Here is a 15,168-nt window from a genome sequence, read left to right on the forward strand (position 1 = left end):
TCCGAGGACCATGTGAGGTGCTGGCGTTTGAACCCTCATCAGCCACATGCAAAGCAAATAGGCTACCGTCTATACTATTGCTCCAGCCCCCAAATTAGGTGCTATTATGGAGATAATGACACTCTTATGTGAAAGTACTTGACAAGCAATAAATGTTCTGCTCTCTGGCCCTCTCCCTTCTTCCACCCTCATATCTAACCACTTCAAGCTTATCACTGCATGACTTTCTAGCAATGTTGGACAGTTTTCAGTTTGCTAATGTTTCTTGCCTTTTCTTGATATCAGATCTTTCTACATGCGATGCCTGTAGGACCTCACCTGTTCTATATTTCACTAATGTTATCTATCGCCCTCAAGGGAGCCCTCCTTCTACAGTAATGCATACTCTCTTTATTGTATAATGTTATTACTTCAGAGGGTGGATGCTGAAACCTGACTGTTTGAATTCCAGATCTGGTCCTGCAGGGCAGTGACTTGAAGCATGGCTCTCTGCCCCAGTTTCTTCACCTCTGAAGCTGGGATTAGTGCAATTGGATGTCCTTGCATTCCAAGGGCCAATCACTAGCATACTTAGATTCAAACTTCTGGTCCTAGCAGGATTATGGAGTGACCCACTTCACTGTGAAAACTTTTTTATTTGAATAATAAACTTCTGCGGTCATCATCATCATATCACCAACTTCATTGGATTACTCTGCAACTTAAGTAAATTAAGTATAATAGTTAAAGTCACACCTATGACACATTAGGTGCTCAATACTATTAATTAGCAAATGAAGTTAGAGGTTTGTATTATTGGCACTTATTTCTACTGTGTGTCTTTAGTCTAACACTATATATATAGTGCATGGTAATCACATATCTAATTGTGTCTCTTCTCCATTGGACCTGAGATCCATGAAAGCAGATATTTCGTCTGTCCTGATCTTCTTTGCAACCCCCAGTACTCCGTTCGATGAACCTCCAGGAGTGTTTCCTGAGCACAGATCCAGGAGTAAGACCTAAGCACCACCTGTGTGTGTCCCCCCCACCCCATTCCCCCAAATAATAGTAAATGTGGTTATATGCTGGAAGACCTAGTACATTTTAGAATGTTAGGACAAAAAATATTATGCATCTTATCCTGACTGTATATAGTCTTTGAGACATGAATATTCTTGGCAAGTTATTTAAATAATAAGCATCCTTTATAAACCAACTTCAATCAATTCAGTAAAAATGATTCAGCAAACATGCATTCAGTAGTTCATACATTTATTTACTATCACACATCTACTGTTTGCCTCAATGAATTCTCACCACTTTGGCTCTTACCTGTAGCACTGTAGCACTGTCATCCAGTTCATCGATTTGTTCAAGAGGGCACGAGTAAGGTCTCCATTGTGAGACTTGTTGATACTATTTTTGGCATATTGAATACACCACGGGTAGCTTGCCAGGCTCTGCTATGCGGAAGGGATGCTCTCAATAGCTTCCTGAGCTCTCCAAAAGGGATGGAGGAATCGAACCCAGTTCGGCTTCGTGCAAAGCAAATGCCCGACCCACTGTGCTATCTGTCAATTGATCTATTTATAAAGTAATATTGCATACCTAATGTAAGCAAGAGTTATATGTGGTTTTAAAAATAAATATGATCAGGAAACTAAAATCTTCTATTTGAACAAAATGACTCCCATGGAAAGGTTATCATCTGGTCTTGGCATTCACCCATGTCTTTCTGAGGAAATTGCCACAGGATCATTTGGAAAACATAGTTCTAACATTTCTCATGAAGATCTAAAAACGATGGCGAGAGAACCAATTATTGTTGCTATTTATGGTTTTTTTTGAAGCTTCTTTTTTCTGATTACTGGCCATCATTTATAATAACTCTGGAGTTGGTCTTTTCACTAAGTCACCAGGAATTATCATGGTATGAAAACAAAAAATTCCAAGACTTCATGTTCTGCTCACAGATGGAATAAAGTAAGGTCTGGAGTCCTGTTATTTTTACTTATATGGCTTTTTGGTAGCAGATTTTTTTTTCATTAATAAGAACAAGTTCTGGGGAGACATTTGTCTTTGCCATAGTATATAGCTTGAAATAGTGCCAAAGGCCAGGAAGCCATAGCTAACAAAGACCACCCTGGCCCCTCTGGGGACTCTCCTGTCAAGTCCTACTATAGAGCATCTTCTCATCAAACATTTACTCATGACCACTCTGTCAGGTATAGGATACAACAATAGCTGGCAGTTTCTACTGTCCTCAAGGAAAACATGGACGAGAGCGAGGAATTACAAGAGTTATAAGCACAAACCAAAGTTTGCTGGTAATAAAGCCAAATGAGGATCTGGATAAGAGATGGAAGACTTTAAAGTTTAGGCATGTGGTATTGGTAATCTATAAGCTCTACAAGGGCAGAACCTATGTTTGCTTTGTCCAGAGTCAATCTTGGGGCATTCAAAACTTAGTGAATAAGTTTTGTCAAGACTATAATTAAATCCTCTTCATCTTGCCATTCTTCCTCTTCTCTACTTAATTCTTAATTTTGTAATTCTTTAAAAAAATAAGAAAATATTCTCATCTGTCTTATTCTACTTGGTACATAGTTTGTGAATTCCTAAGGAAGAGCATGGATGAGAACTCCACCTGGGTTTTACAAGATAGAAAACAAAGTTCTGTATCCTATGTAAACAAGGAAAGCTGGTCATTCTGTGACCACTTGTGAGTTGTTTGATTTTGAATAATTAACTTCTTTCAAATAATTAACTTCAAAATAATTAATTTTGAATAATTTAACTTCTCTAAGCCTGACCTTTCTTTTCTATTAATGGAGTTAAGAAGAACAAGTGGATTGCTATGGGATTGTCCAGAAAATAGTATTTGCAAAGGCACAGCTTCTTATATGTAATTAGAGTCTTTGAAGAGAAGTTTCCCTCAAGTTCCTATGAAAAGGAATTGGCAGAAGACAATAAGTCAATAAGTTATTTTAGGCTGGAAACTACTTTTGGAAGACTATAGACCTAGTGCAGTAGGTAAAGTGCTTCCCTGGCACATGGCCAACCTGTGTTTGATTCATGGCGCTATGTATGGTACACTGAGCACCACCAGGAGAGATTCTTGATCATAGAGCAAAGAGTAAGAGCACCACTGAGTATGCCAAAATTCTATTGGAACAATTATGACCACTTATTCTGTTTGTCTCTCTTAATACATCAAAGTAGACATTCAAATATGTCAATGTGTCTTAAAGTCTTTTGCATTAGCATAATATATCTCTGAAATGTTGGCTACCATTTTATTTCTGCTATTAAAAAAACCCGGTACTTTTATGTTACCTGTTTTTAAAAGTTCAGTCATTTTATTTCTTCGTCCTTACCTCCATTCCATCCTAATTTTAACCTTTAACATTTTCCTTTGTCCTAATTCAGAGTTTTTTAAATTCATTTAAAAAAATCTTCTATTCTTGTCCTCTGCATTTCTAAATTCCAGTTTAAAAAAATTCCCTCATTTTGTTAACATCTAAAAAGACTGCATTCACCAGGGCAAGTTGTGGGGGGCAGGGTGAGTTTCCCCCTTCCACTAGCAGAACCCCGGCAACCTATAGCATTGAACTAACTTCTCCATCAGGTGTGTGTGTGTGTGTATGTGTGTGTGTGTCCCTGACAGGTCGCCCATCCCCCTGCTCGCCTGCATTCTAGCCCTCCACCCGAAGGGAAGCCCCTCCACCCAGCATCTTCCCAGGAGAACCGTCCTCCCTTGCCAGCCTCCACCCCTAGAGGGCCAAATTAATTTCTCTAACAGTAGTAAACCACGGTAACACACAAAGATAGCCCCAATGCACAAACAAAAACATACAACAACATGGGAAAAAACTCCAAATGCAAAGGTTGCAATGGTAAAATAAAACGCAGAAACTCACCAAACTTAATGATTGAAGTTGCTAGCCCAGATGAATCAAAAGTAATAGTAAACTATATAACCTCAAAGATAAGGAATTTAAAATGGAGCTTTTAAGGATGTATAAGGAACTCTAAGAAGCAATGGAACACACTGTTGATAAAATACACGAAGATATGAGAGCAAAAATGAGGAAAATGCAAATAAAAATACAAGCAGAAATGACGGACCTAAAAGACTTAGTTATTTCACCTAATAAAAACTCAATGGAATGCCTCAGCGACAGAATAACAGATTCAGTGAGGTTCATGGAATCTCCAGACAACAGCAGAAAATGAAAAGGAGCCTCAAAATAAACCTACAGATGTCAAGAGAAAGTCAGGATGAAGTCAAGGGGAATAACATAAGAAACATTGGGGTCCCAGAGGGTCAGGAAGAAAACCTTGATGAAGAAGAAACTGTCAAATATATCATTGCTGAGACATTCCCAGAGCTGAAGAACACATCCAGACTGAGTTAGGAGGCTCAAGGGTGCCAACAAAAAGAAACCCAAATAAAATGCTCCAATACACATCTTTATCAGAATGATAAAAACCAAAGACAGAGATAAAATTCTGAAAGCAGAAAGATCAAAGAAATTACTTATAAAGGAGCATCCCAAAGATTCACAGCAGACTTATCTGATGAAACACTAAGGGCCAAAGACACTGGTGGGATGTAGCGAAAAAACTCAATGAAATAAATACCTCACTAAGAATACTTTACCCAGCTAGTCTGTCATTCATATTGAAAGGAACAATGCACAACTTCACAGACAAACAACTCAGGAACTTCATAGCCTCAAAACCAGCATTACAAAAGCAACTAAATGAGCTACTATAAGACAAGACAAGTCCCTCAAATACACCAAACTTCGGCAGAAAGATAAGAGAAACCCTGTGACAATAATCTCTCTCAATGTCAACGGGCTAAATTCACCAATTAAAGACACAAAGTGATAGGATGGATCTGAAAATTAAACCCAACACTCGGCTGCAAGAAACTTAACAAGAATCTGAACAGCCAGAGCAAACACAGATTCAATGTCTAAAGCTGTAAGAACAATTCTAGGGGCAAACAATTCCCTCAAAAAAGCTGGAGTGGCCATACTAATATAAGATCACATAGACTTCAGACTAAAGAAGGTTAAAAAATACAGTGAAGATCAGTCTTAATGGTCAAAGCATCTGTACATCAGGAAGAACTCATATTCATAAATTATATGCACCTAATGAGGAACAGGCAAAATTTTTAAAATGACTGCCCATAGACTTGAAGAAAGACATAGACAGCAACACAATAATAGTCAGAGATTACAACACCGTTTTATCAGCTCTCGATAGATCAGCCAGACTCAAGCTCAGCAAGTATATGTATAGACATACATATATATGTATACATATATACGTATATATACATATATATGTACAGTCAGAGATTACAACACTGTATATGTGTATATATGTGCATATATGTATATACATATATACACACACACATATATATATAGGACAATTCATCCCCAAAGAGCTGAATACACATTTTTCTCAAGTGAGCATGGGACATTCTCCAAGATAGACCACATTTGGATGACAAAACATGCCTCCATAAAATTAAGAGAATAGAAATTGTATCAACGATCTTTTCAGATGATGATGTACTGAAAATAGAAGTGAATCACTCAGAAAAAGAAATTAAAATCAAATACCTGGAAATTAAACAGCTCACTATTGAACAATGAGTGACTTACAAAGGAAATCAAAGCAAAAATCAAAAGATTAATGGAAACAAATGAGAATGAAGACAGGAGTTACCAGAACCTATGGGACATAGCAAAAGCAGTGTTAAAAGGAAAGTGTATAACTCTACAAGCATTCCTCAGAAAGAGGAAACCCACATAACTAACAACCTCACAGCTTAAGATCTTGGAGAATGACCAATGAGAGGAGGCCAAACCAGGCAGAAGGAAAGAAATAGTAAAACTTAGAGTAGAAATTAAAGACATGGAAATCCAAATAAATAAATAAATAAAGCAATCTGAAAGATCAATTAAACCAAGAGTTGTTTCTCTGAGAAAATAAACAAGATCAATAAACCACTAGCAAGACTCACAAGGAAAAAGAGAGACTCTTAATAAAAAGAATCAGAAATGAAAAGGGGTACATCACAACAAAAACCACAGAAATTCAAAGGATTATCAGAGATTATTTTGAGAAGCTTTATGCCACAAAACAGGACAACCTCGAAGAAATGGATACATTCCTGTACTTTTATAATCACCCAAAGCTGACCCAAGAAGACTTGGAATACCTGAACAGACCTATCACTGTCAAGGAGATTGAAATAGTAATCAAAATTTTCCCCTAAAACAAAAGCCCTTGCCCAGATGGGTTCACTAGTGAATTCTTCCAAACCTTCAGAGCTACTAATCCTGTTCAAGCTTTTTCAAGAAATTGAAGAAGCATAAACACTTCCAAAAATAGTTCCTATGAGACAAATGTCACCCTCATACCAAAAGCAGAGACACACAAAAAAGGAAACTTACAGGTTGATATCCCTGATGAATACAGACACAAAGATCCTCAAGAAAACACTAGCAAATCGAATCCAACTACTCATCAAAATGATCATACACCAGAACCAAGAAGGATTTATTCCGGGGATGCAAGGATGGTTTAACATTTGCAAGTAAATCAACATAATATGCCATATCCATAAAAGGAAAGATAAAAACCATATGATCATATCAATAGATGCAAAGAAGGCATTTGACAAGATTCAGAACCCATTTATAAAACAAATCTCAGCAAAATGAGAGTCGAAAGAATTTTCCTCAATAAAGTCAAAGCCATCTACTGCAAACCCACAGCAAGCATTATTCACAATATGGAAAGAATAAGAGCATTCTCTCTAAGATCAGGAACAATACAAGGTTTCCCACTCTCACCACTTCTATTTAATATAGTATTGGAAGTACTTGCCATAGCATTTATGCAAGAAAATATGTCAAGGGAATCCAGATAGGAAAAGATGAAGTCAAGCTATCACTATTTGCAGATGACATGATACTATAATTAGAAAATCCTAAAGGCTCTACAGAAAAGCTCATAGAAACAATAGGTTTGTGTAGTAAAGTTGCAGGTTATGAAATCAATACTCAAAAGTCCATGGCATTCCTATATGTAAATAATGAAAGAGAAGAAAGAGGTATTAAAAAATCAGTCCTATTCACAGTGCCTCAGAAAATCAAGTACCTTGGAATCAACTTTAACTAGAGGTGAAGGAACTATACAAAGAAAATTACAAAACACTAAATCAAGAAACAAAAGAGGACACTAGGAAATGGAGATGCATTCCCTGCTCATGGATTGGGAGTAATAACGTTGGCAAGATGTCAATACTCTCCCAAGCATTATATAGATTTAATGTGGCCCCTATCAGGATACCCGTGACATTTTTCAAAGAAATAGACAAAACACTCCTGAAATTCATACGGAACAACAACCCCCCATGAATAGCTAAATCAATCTTTGGGAAAAATAAGATGTGTGGCATTACTTTCCTCAATTTCAAACTGTTCTAAAAAGCAGTAGCATTAAAACAGCATGGTATTGGAATAGAAACAGACCCACAGACCAATGGAACAGAGTTGCATATTCTGCCACAGCCTCTCAAGTGTATGATCACTTAATCTTTGATAAAGGAGCAAGGAATATGAAGGAGCAAGAAAATCCTCTTTAACAAGTGGTGCTGGGAAAACTGGACAGCTACATGCAAAGAAGTGAACTCAGACCTCTGTCTAACACCAAGCACAAAAGTCAGATCAAAATGGATTAAAGACCTCAATATCAGACCTGAATCCATAAGGTAAATGGAGAGAAATGTATGCATAACTCTTCATGATATTAAAGCTAAAGGCATCTTCAAGGACAAAACACCACTGACCAAGCAAGTAGAAACAAATCTAAACAATTAGGACTACATTAAAGACGCTTCTGCACCTCAAAAGAAACAGTGACTAAAACATGGAAAGCGAGAAAAATTAGTTACCCAGTATCCATCAGGTAGGGGCTTAATATAGAGGATATACAAGACACTGGTAGGACTTTACAAGAAAAAAAAACCTCCAACCCCATTGAAAAAAATGGGAGAATAAGTGAACAGAAACTTCCTCAAGAAAGAAATTCAAATGGCCAACAGGCACATGAAAAAAATGCTCTACATCACTAATCATCAGGGAGATGATGATCAAAACAACAATGACATGTCATCTTACACCAAAGAAACTGGCACACATCCAAAAGAACAAGAACAACCAGTGCTGGCACAGATGAGGGGAGAAAGGATTTCTCATTCATTGTTGGTTGGAATGCCGACAGGTCCAGGTTTTTTGGAAAGCAATGAAAAACGTTCCTCCAAAAACTAAAATTTAAGCTCCCATATGACCCAGGAATAACACTTCAGGGAATATATCCCGACAATGAAAAAAAAAATACAGTAGAAATGACATCTGCACTTGGATGTTTATTGCAGCACTATTCACAGTAGCCAGAATCTGCAAAAAAAAAAAAAACCGAGTCCAATACCAGATGACTGGTTAAAGAAACTTTGGTACATAGGCACAATGGAATACTATGCAGCTGTTAGAAAACATGAAATTTGCATATAAGTGGATGGAAATCGAGAATATTATGCTAACTAAAACTAGTCAGAAAGAGAGGGACAGACATAGAATAACTGCACTAATTTGTGAAATATAAAACAACATAATATGAGACTAACACCTAAGGAGCATAGAGACAGGGCCAGGAGGATTGCTCCATGTTTGGAAGCCTGCCTCATGTGTTGGGAGAAAAGGCAGTTGGATAGAGAAGGGACCACTAAGTAAATGATGGTTGGAGGGAACACTCAGGATGGGAGATACGCGCTGAAAGTTGACTAAGGACCAAACATGATGGCATCTTAGTATCTGTATTGTGAACCATAATGCCCCAAAGTAGACAGTCAGAAGGAATGTACCTGCCACACAGGCAGGAGGTGGGATGGGATGGGAGTGGCAGGAGGGATACTGGAAACACAGTGGTGGAAAATGTGCACTGGTGGAGGGATGGGTGCTTGATTATTGTATGACTGAAATGTAATCATGAGTCTATAAGTGTATCTCATGGTGAGTCAATAAAAAAAAAGAAAAGAACCCCCCAGCAGCCAAAAACCTCCAGAACCCAAATACAACCATGCTCAAGGCCACTCTCCACAAGCTTGGATGAGCCTCACACATGAGGGAAACTGAGAAAAACGCAGCTATGTCAGACCCGTGACTGAAATCTCCTAGCTCGTTCAGAGCAGGACTGGGCCTCCTCCCCGCAGCTCCCACGTTTTCCAGTAGCCTGGCAATCACACCCACAAACTGCTCCTGGTGCCATATAATCTCAACAGCCAAGCTCCAGAGACTGAAATAAAGCTTCTGTAAAGAGAGCAACATAGACTTTTCCACGAGGGAATCTGCTCTATAATCATATTCTAAATTTCAGAATTCCTGATGCCACCTCTCATACTCTACACCACTGATGTACAAAAGTAGCACAGACTTGTTTCAGTGTAACATACATGTTTGTAAAGCCTTATACAGGGTTTCATGGCTCCAGGATGAAATACAACAATCTTCACATACTTTCCTCTTATGGTGGTGGGAAGGTGCAATGGTGGTGGGATTGGTCTTTGAATATTAAATGTAATGAATTATTGTGAACAACTTTATAAAAATAAAATAAAATTCAAAAAATAAAAATAAAAAATAAAGAGACTGCATTTTTACATCATTACTAGGTAATTTTTCAGGCTACTGGTTATTGAACTCAGGGCTCTTTTTTCTTTAAGTTTCTTTTGTCATTGAGTATTACTTTTTGTATTGTTTAATCTTCATTTAGCATATTTCATATTTTTACTGTTTTCTTAACTAGTTCTTTAAGTTTCACTGCTTTATTGTTGTGTTTTTAAAGCTTTTTTACATACTATTTATCAGTTCTTTTTCTAATTTGGTATGTGCTATTTATAAAGGGAAGGTAAATAGTGTGGTCGAGGGTTGACAGTTGTGGAGGATCCCACCACCCTGGTGGAGGATATTATCAAATGTTTATTCCTCTATTTGCTTTTCCTACATTCACAGGCCCTCTTTATTACTCTTCCAGCCCATTTCCCACTGACACCTTAGAGGTGAGCTTATCCTAGAGTGATGACCACTATTCCTCAAACTGCCTCATCACTTTTCTGAACTACAAGTTCGCTCATATTGCTTACTTGTTATTGCAAACAGAACCATAATCAAGACCTTAGTTACAAGTATAACTAGTGCAAATTGAGCAATAATTGTGTTACAGGTCTTTTGCTCATTGCTCTCATAAGTTACACAGTCAGGATTTTAGGGAGGTAGTCCTGGTTTAGCAGGGAGGAATTTTGAAGGCCAGAAAAAAATTACTGTCTGGTCCAAGTTCATAGAACAAATTAATGACATTTTGAGGAACCAATATCCTTAACCAGTGGGCTAGACTGCTAGGCTCCAAGTTGTGCAGCATATCTATTCTTTTCATGAGAGAAATATCTCAGTCACTCTGTGGGGAGAGTGGAGATGGAATGTAAGACAAACTCTGATTTCCAGAGTTGACTCCCTAATCCCCTTAGTCTAATATCCCTACAAAAAGAAAACAACAGTAATAAAGTATGTGGATATATATATATATACATACATATATATATGTGTGTGAATATTTAATACTTTGTGATACTCTGGGCTATTTCTTAAGTGGATTTAAAAAAAATCCATAGTGAGTATTCAGAAATTTAAAAATGCATTAAACCATAGATTAGACTTTGTAGAAAAATGTGGCTTAAGGGCCAGAGAAATAGTATAGCAAGTCAGCGCTTGCCTTGTGCATGGCTGTCCTGGGTTCAGTCCTTAGCCCCTCATATAATTCCTCAAGCACTGCAGAAGTGAGCCCTGAGTGCAGAGGAAAGAGTAAAGCCTGAGCTCTTCTGGGTGTGGACGAAAAACAACCAACAACCAGAGGGACATATCATCCCTTCACTAGAAAGAGAACATATTTCATATGCTTTGAGCAGTATCAGTTCAAGTTTCTGTCTGATGCAGTCTCACTTCATTAATAATTTGGAATAGATATATCAATTAATAGTGAGTAAGGTAATTATCAACATTTTTTTCACTAATTAAACAATTATTTTACTAACTTATTTTTCCATTAAATTATTGAGTATATACATCACAAATAAACTCATGTGTTTTTGTTTGAGCAGGAAATTCAGTTTTATTCTATTAATTTACTCTATCAATTCTATTAATATGCTTACTTTATAAGTTCAGTTACTGTATCACAATAGTATATATTGCCTGATGTTTGGGGAGGTCTTTCTAATCCCTTTTGTAAAAACATCCTTGGCATTATATATTCTTTTAAATATACTTTTGAATTGTTTTTCAAGGTTCCATTTTGGATTTTTATTGTAATGCGATTATAGCTCTAAGCACATTTACATAGCTAATAACAGCATCCTTTTACCAGAAATAACTCTGTCCTTTATCCTTTGTAAAATTGTATTCTTTAGAGATTTTTTCCCCCACTTCATACAATATTATTATTGTTAAGAGTAGTCTTTCATACGTTACATTATTATTTCTACTATGAACATTATAATAGTTGTTCCAGTATATCTTGTAAATTATGCTCAGTTTTATATGGAAAAGTTATTGATCTATTTGATTATTCTTCAGCAAATAATCTAGCAGGTGGTGTTACTCAGCAGTTAGCTGACACTATACAGAACACTGTATGTTGCCACCAATGACAACAAGCATTGTCTCTGTATTATTAGAAGCAATAATCCAAAGTTGCAAATAGTAGGTGAAAAAGCAACCTAAGCAGTTTTTACACAGCATGCAAGGATAAAGCACGGCAGGAAAAGGGCTGAGGGTGTGAGGGTGCTGGACTAAGGGGGAGAGGCTGTGCGTGGCTTGTGTTTGATTCTAAGCAACACATACCCGACCCAGCATTAACCGGGAGCATTACCTGGCCATACATTGCCAAGTATGGCCCTGGTGGCCCCCAAACAAGACCAGAGTGGTCTGATCAGCACCAGCACCAGCACCACCAAGTCCTAAGAATTGCATCACTTAAGCTGACTATTGACTGGGTTGAGTGCTGTAGGAGTGGGGGAAAGTGGAGGAAAGAGGAAGAGAGGAGAGAAGAAAGAAAAAGCTCTTGAATAATTCACCCGACCAGGTTATGTTTTCAATTCAATTCAATTCTGTTTCAGGTTGTGGCGCAAGCCGTATTATTTATGTGTATGAACACAGCTGGAATCTTCATCAGTTACCTGTCAGATCGAGCCCAACGTCAAGCTTTCCTGGAAACTCGGAGGTGTGTCGAGGCAAGGCTGCGTCTGGAGACAGAAAACCAAAGACAGGTACTGATCAGAAAGGCTGTGTATCTCACTTACCTCCTAGCCATTTTCTGAGTTCTATGATACCATTTTCCCCCTGAAATATATCTTGACTTCCAAGTGTTCTCCCAAAGCTTTTCATGGGATTCTTAATTTGAAAATAGGTATAGACTTGAAGATCAAAGCAGATTGGTCTTCAAAGCTTTGGTCAAAGCCCCTTGTTTAGTTTACCCCACAAGAAGTAAATAGAATTCTAAAGAATGGTTTTCTGACACCCTTGAATGACATCTATGTTTTAGCGTTCCTAAAAAGCATTTATTCTCCAACTTGGAACCTCCTCATTTTTAAACTGCAAGTTATTTATCATACAATTTTCACAATATCATGAGTCAAAGTTTAGTAAGTTCCTAGTAGAGCAAGTATATTTATTTACAGAGCTAAAGATTTCATCCCGATTTTCAGAAAAGATGATCAAATTTAATACATTTTATAAAATATGACACCACTTCAGGATTAAGAATGTAAGAAAAACAGGTTGTGTTCAGCTGAGTGACATAAATTCCAGTTTGAAGAGTTTTAATAATGAAGCTTCTAGACATCCAGAACAAGTGGATGTTTTAATGATTTTAAAGTAGGTTGGTTCAAAAATAATGTTTCCCCAAAATGAAATTTAACTTTGAAAGAATATAGCACAAGAACATTTAAAAATTAGCTGAGAGGGATGCTGGGATCATTGGTGGTGGAGAATGGGCACTGGTGGAGGGATGGGTACTCAATCATTGCATGACTGAAATGCAAGCACGAAAGTTTGTAAGTCTGTAACTGTATCTCACAGTGATTCACTAATAAAAAAAAAGAAATAGTAGAAAAGAAAGAAAGAGAGAGAAAGGAAGGAAGGAAGGAAGGAAGGAAGGAAGGAAGGAAGGAAGGAAGGAAGGAAGGAAGGAAGGAAGGAAGGAAGGAAGGAAGGAAGGAAGGAAGGAAGGAAGGAAGGAAGATGAAAAAACTGGTGGAGGTATGGCATTGGATTATTATATGTATGAAATTCTATCATTAGTAGATTATAAATTAAAGTGCCCTGAAAAGTAAGGGGAAAAGTATAGACTCAGACTCAGACAGTGGTCACCAGAAGGGAGGAGGTCAAAGGTAAAAAGAATCTTTTTTTTTAATTGAATCACTGTGATTATACAGTTACAAAGTTCTTCGTAGAAGGAAAGATTTTTAAAAGGTCAAATGTTGTTTCAGAGAAATGTGGTCCCCACTAGGCAAAATGAACTTCAGTCTGACTAGGTTTCTTCTTTTTTTTTTTTTTTGTGCTTTGCAAGAAACTGAACTCAGAGCTTCACATATGCAAAGAAAGCTCTACTGCTGAGCCACACCCCTAACTCTCCAGGTTGAAAATTTCAATGAAGCAATTAGTCTAAGCTTAAAGTATATACACTGCTTCTTTATAATGATGCATGCTTAAAAGTCATGTGATATTATATGCAATATTACTTTAGTTAAAGAAATTAAATATTAACCCTAACTGGAGTATTTCTGTATCACTGTATCACTGTCATCTCATTGTTCGTTGATTTACTCAAGCAGGCACCAGTAATGTCTCTATTCCTCCCAGTCCTGAGATTTTAGCAGCCTCTCGTACTTGTTTTTCCCAATGATCGGAGGCTCTTTCAGGGTCAGGACAATGAGATCTATCATTATTATTTTTGGCGTATCGAATATGCAGTGGGTAGCTTACCCTCAGTATCTTGCTGGGCTCTCTCCAAGAGGTATATACATACATACATATATATATGTATATATACATATACATATATATATAAAACTGGTTTTGGCATATGAATATGCCATGGGGAGCTTGCCAGGGTCTCCCATGCGGGCAGGGAACTCTTGGTAACTTGCCAGGTTCTCCAAGAGGGAGAACTAGCCTATAAGATGTCCAAGCTTCCAGGAGCTTGATTTTATAGTCTCTGGATGTTGGCTGTTGGTGGGATTACACAGCACCTGGGGCAGTTTCTGGGTGTGACTGCCTAGCTACTGGAAAATGGGGGATCTGGGCAGAAGAGACCCAATCCCATTCGAGCAGGCTTGGAGATCTCAGCCCCGAGTTCCGCACACCTGGGTTCCTCTGCTGGTGCCTGTGGCACCATTGGGAAGGACGAGTAAAGAGAAGCTTCTAAAATCTCAGGGCTAAGACGAGTGGAGATGTTACTGAGACCACTCGAGAAAATTGACAATCAACGGGATGATGATAATGATGATGATGATGATGATGATATATATATGTATGTATGTACATGTATATACACACATATACATATTACTCTCTATGATTTTTGCCTACTATCTATTTATTCATTGAAAAAAAGCCAAAAATACCTTTGCCTTTGAAAGCAAATTTCAAAAACAAATATGCTTAAACTGGCTATAGAGCCTATATTTAATCTCCTAAGCTTGTAGGTTCTTAACAATTCTATGTTCCATCAATGTATTACTTTGGCCTCTTGAGGCTTTTTTAAAAATTTGGATGTGTTTTGATTTGGAATCAGCCCATTGATCAGAAGTTACTCCCAGCAGTGCTTCTGGACCATAGAGAGCGATTAAATACAAATCTCCTGCTTGCAAAGCAAGTACTCCAAGCCACTGAGGTTCCTTGAATCTCTTATAGTTTTTAAATTTTTATTTCCCTCATGCCCTGCCCAGGATCTTTTTTAAAGTTTTCCCATCTCCCTCAACACCTCTCTCTCCAGCCCACCCCCAATTCAATTGTGTGGATCAGTTCTCCCAGTATGTTA

At 37.6% G+C, this 15,168-nt stretch overlaps 1 protein-coding gene across 3 annotated transcripts in view; it reads left to right on the top strand.

The window, feature by feature from the left end:
* Window positions 1-15,168, top strand: part of ADCY8 (adenylate cyclase 8) — a 245,726-nt gene that overhangs the window by 43,365 nt on the left and 187,193 nt on the right. For all 3 annotated transcript variants that reach the window (XM_004602452.2, XM_055127686.1, XM_055127687.1), the window contains exon 2: window positions 12,245-12,394. In XM_004602452.2, the coding sequence (XP_004602509.2) occupies window positions 12,245-12,394 (150 nt within the window). The remainder of the gene's footprint in view (window positions 1-12,244; window positions 12,395-15,168) is intronic.

Source organism: Sorex araneus, chromosome 2 (assembly GCF_027595985.1).
Source record: "Sorex araneus isolate mSorAra2 chromosome 2, mSorAra2.pri, whole genome shotgun sequence".
NCBI lineage: Eukaryota > Metazoa > Chordata > Mammalia > Eulipotyphla > Soricidae > Sorex > Sorex araneus.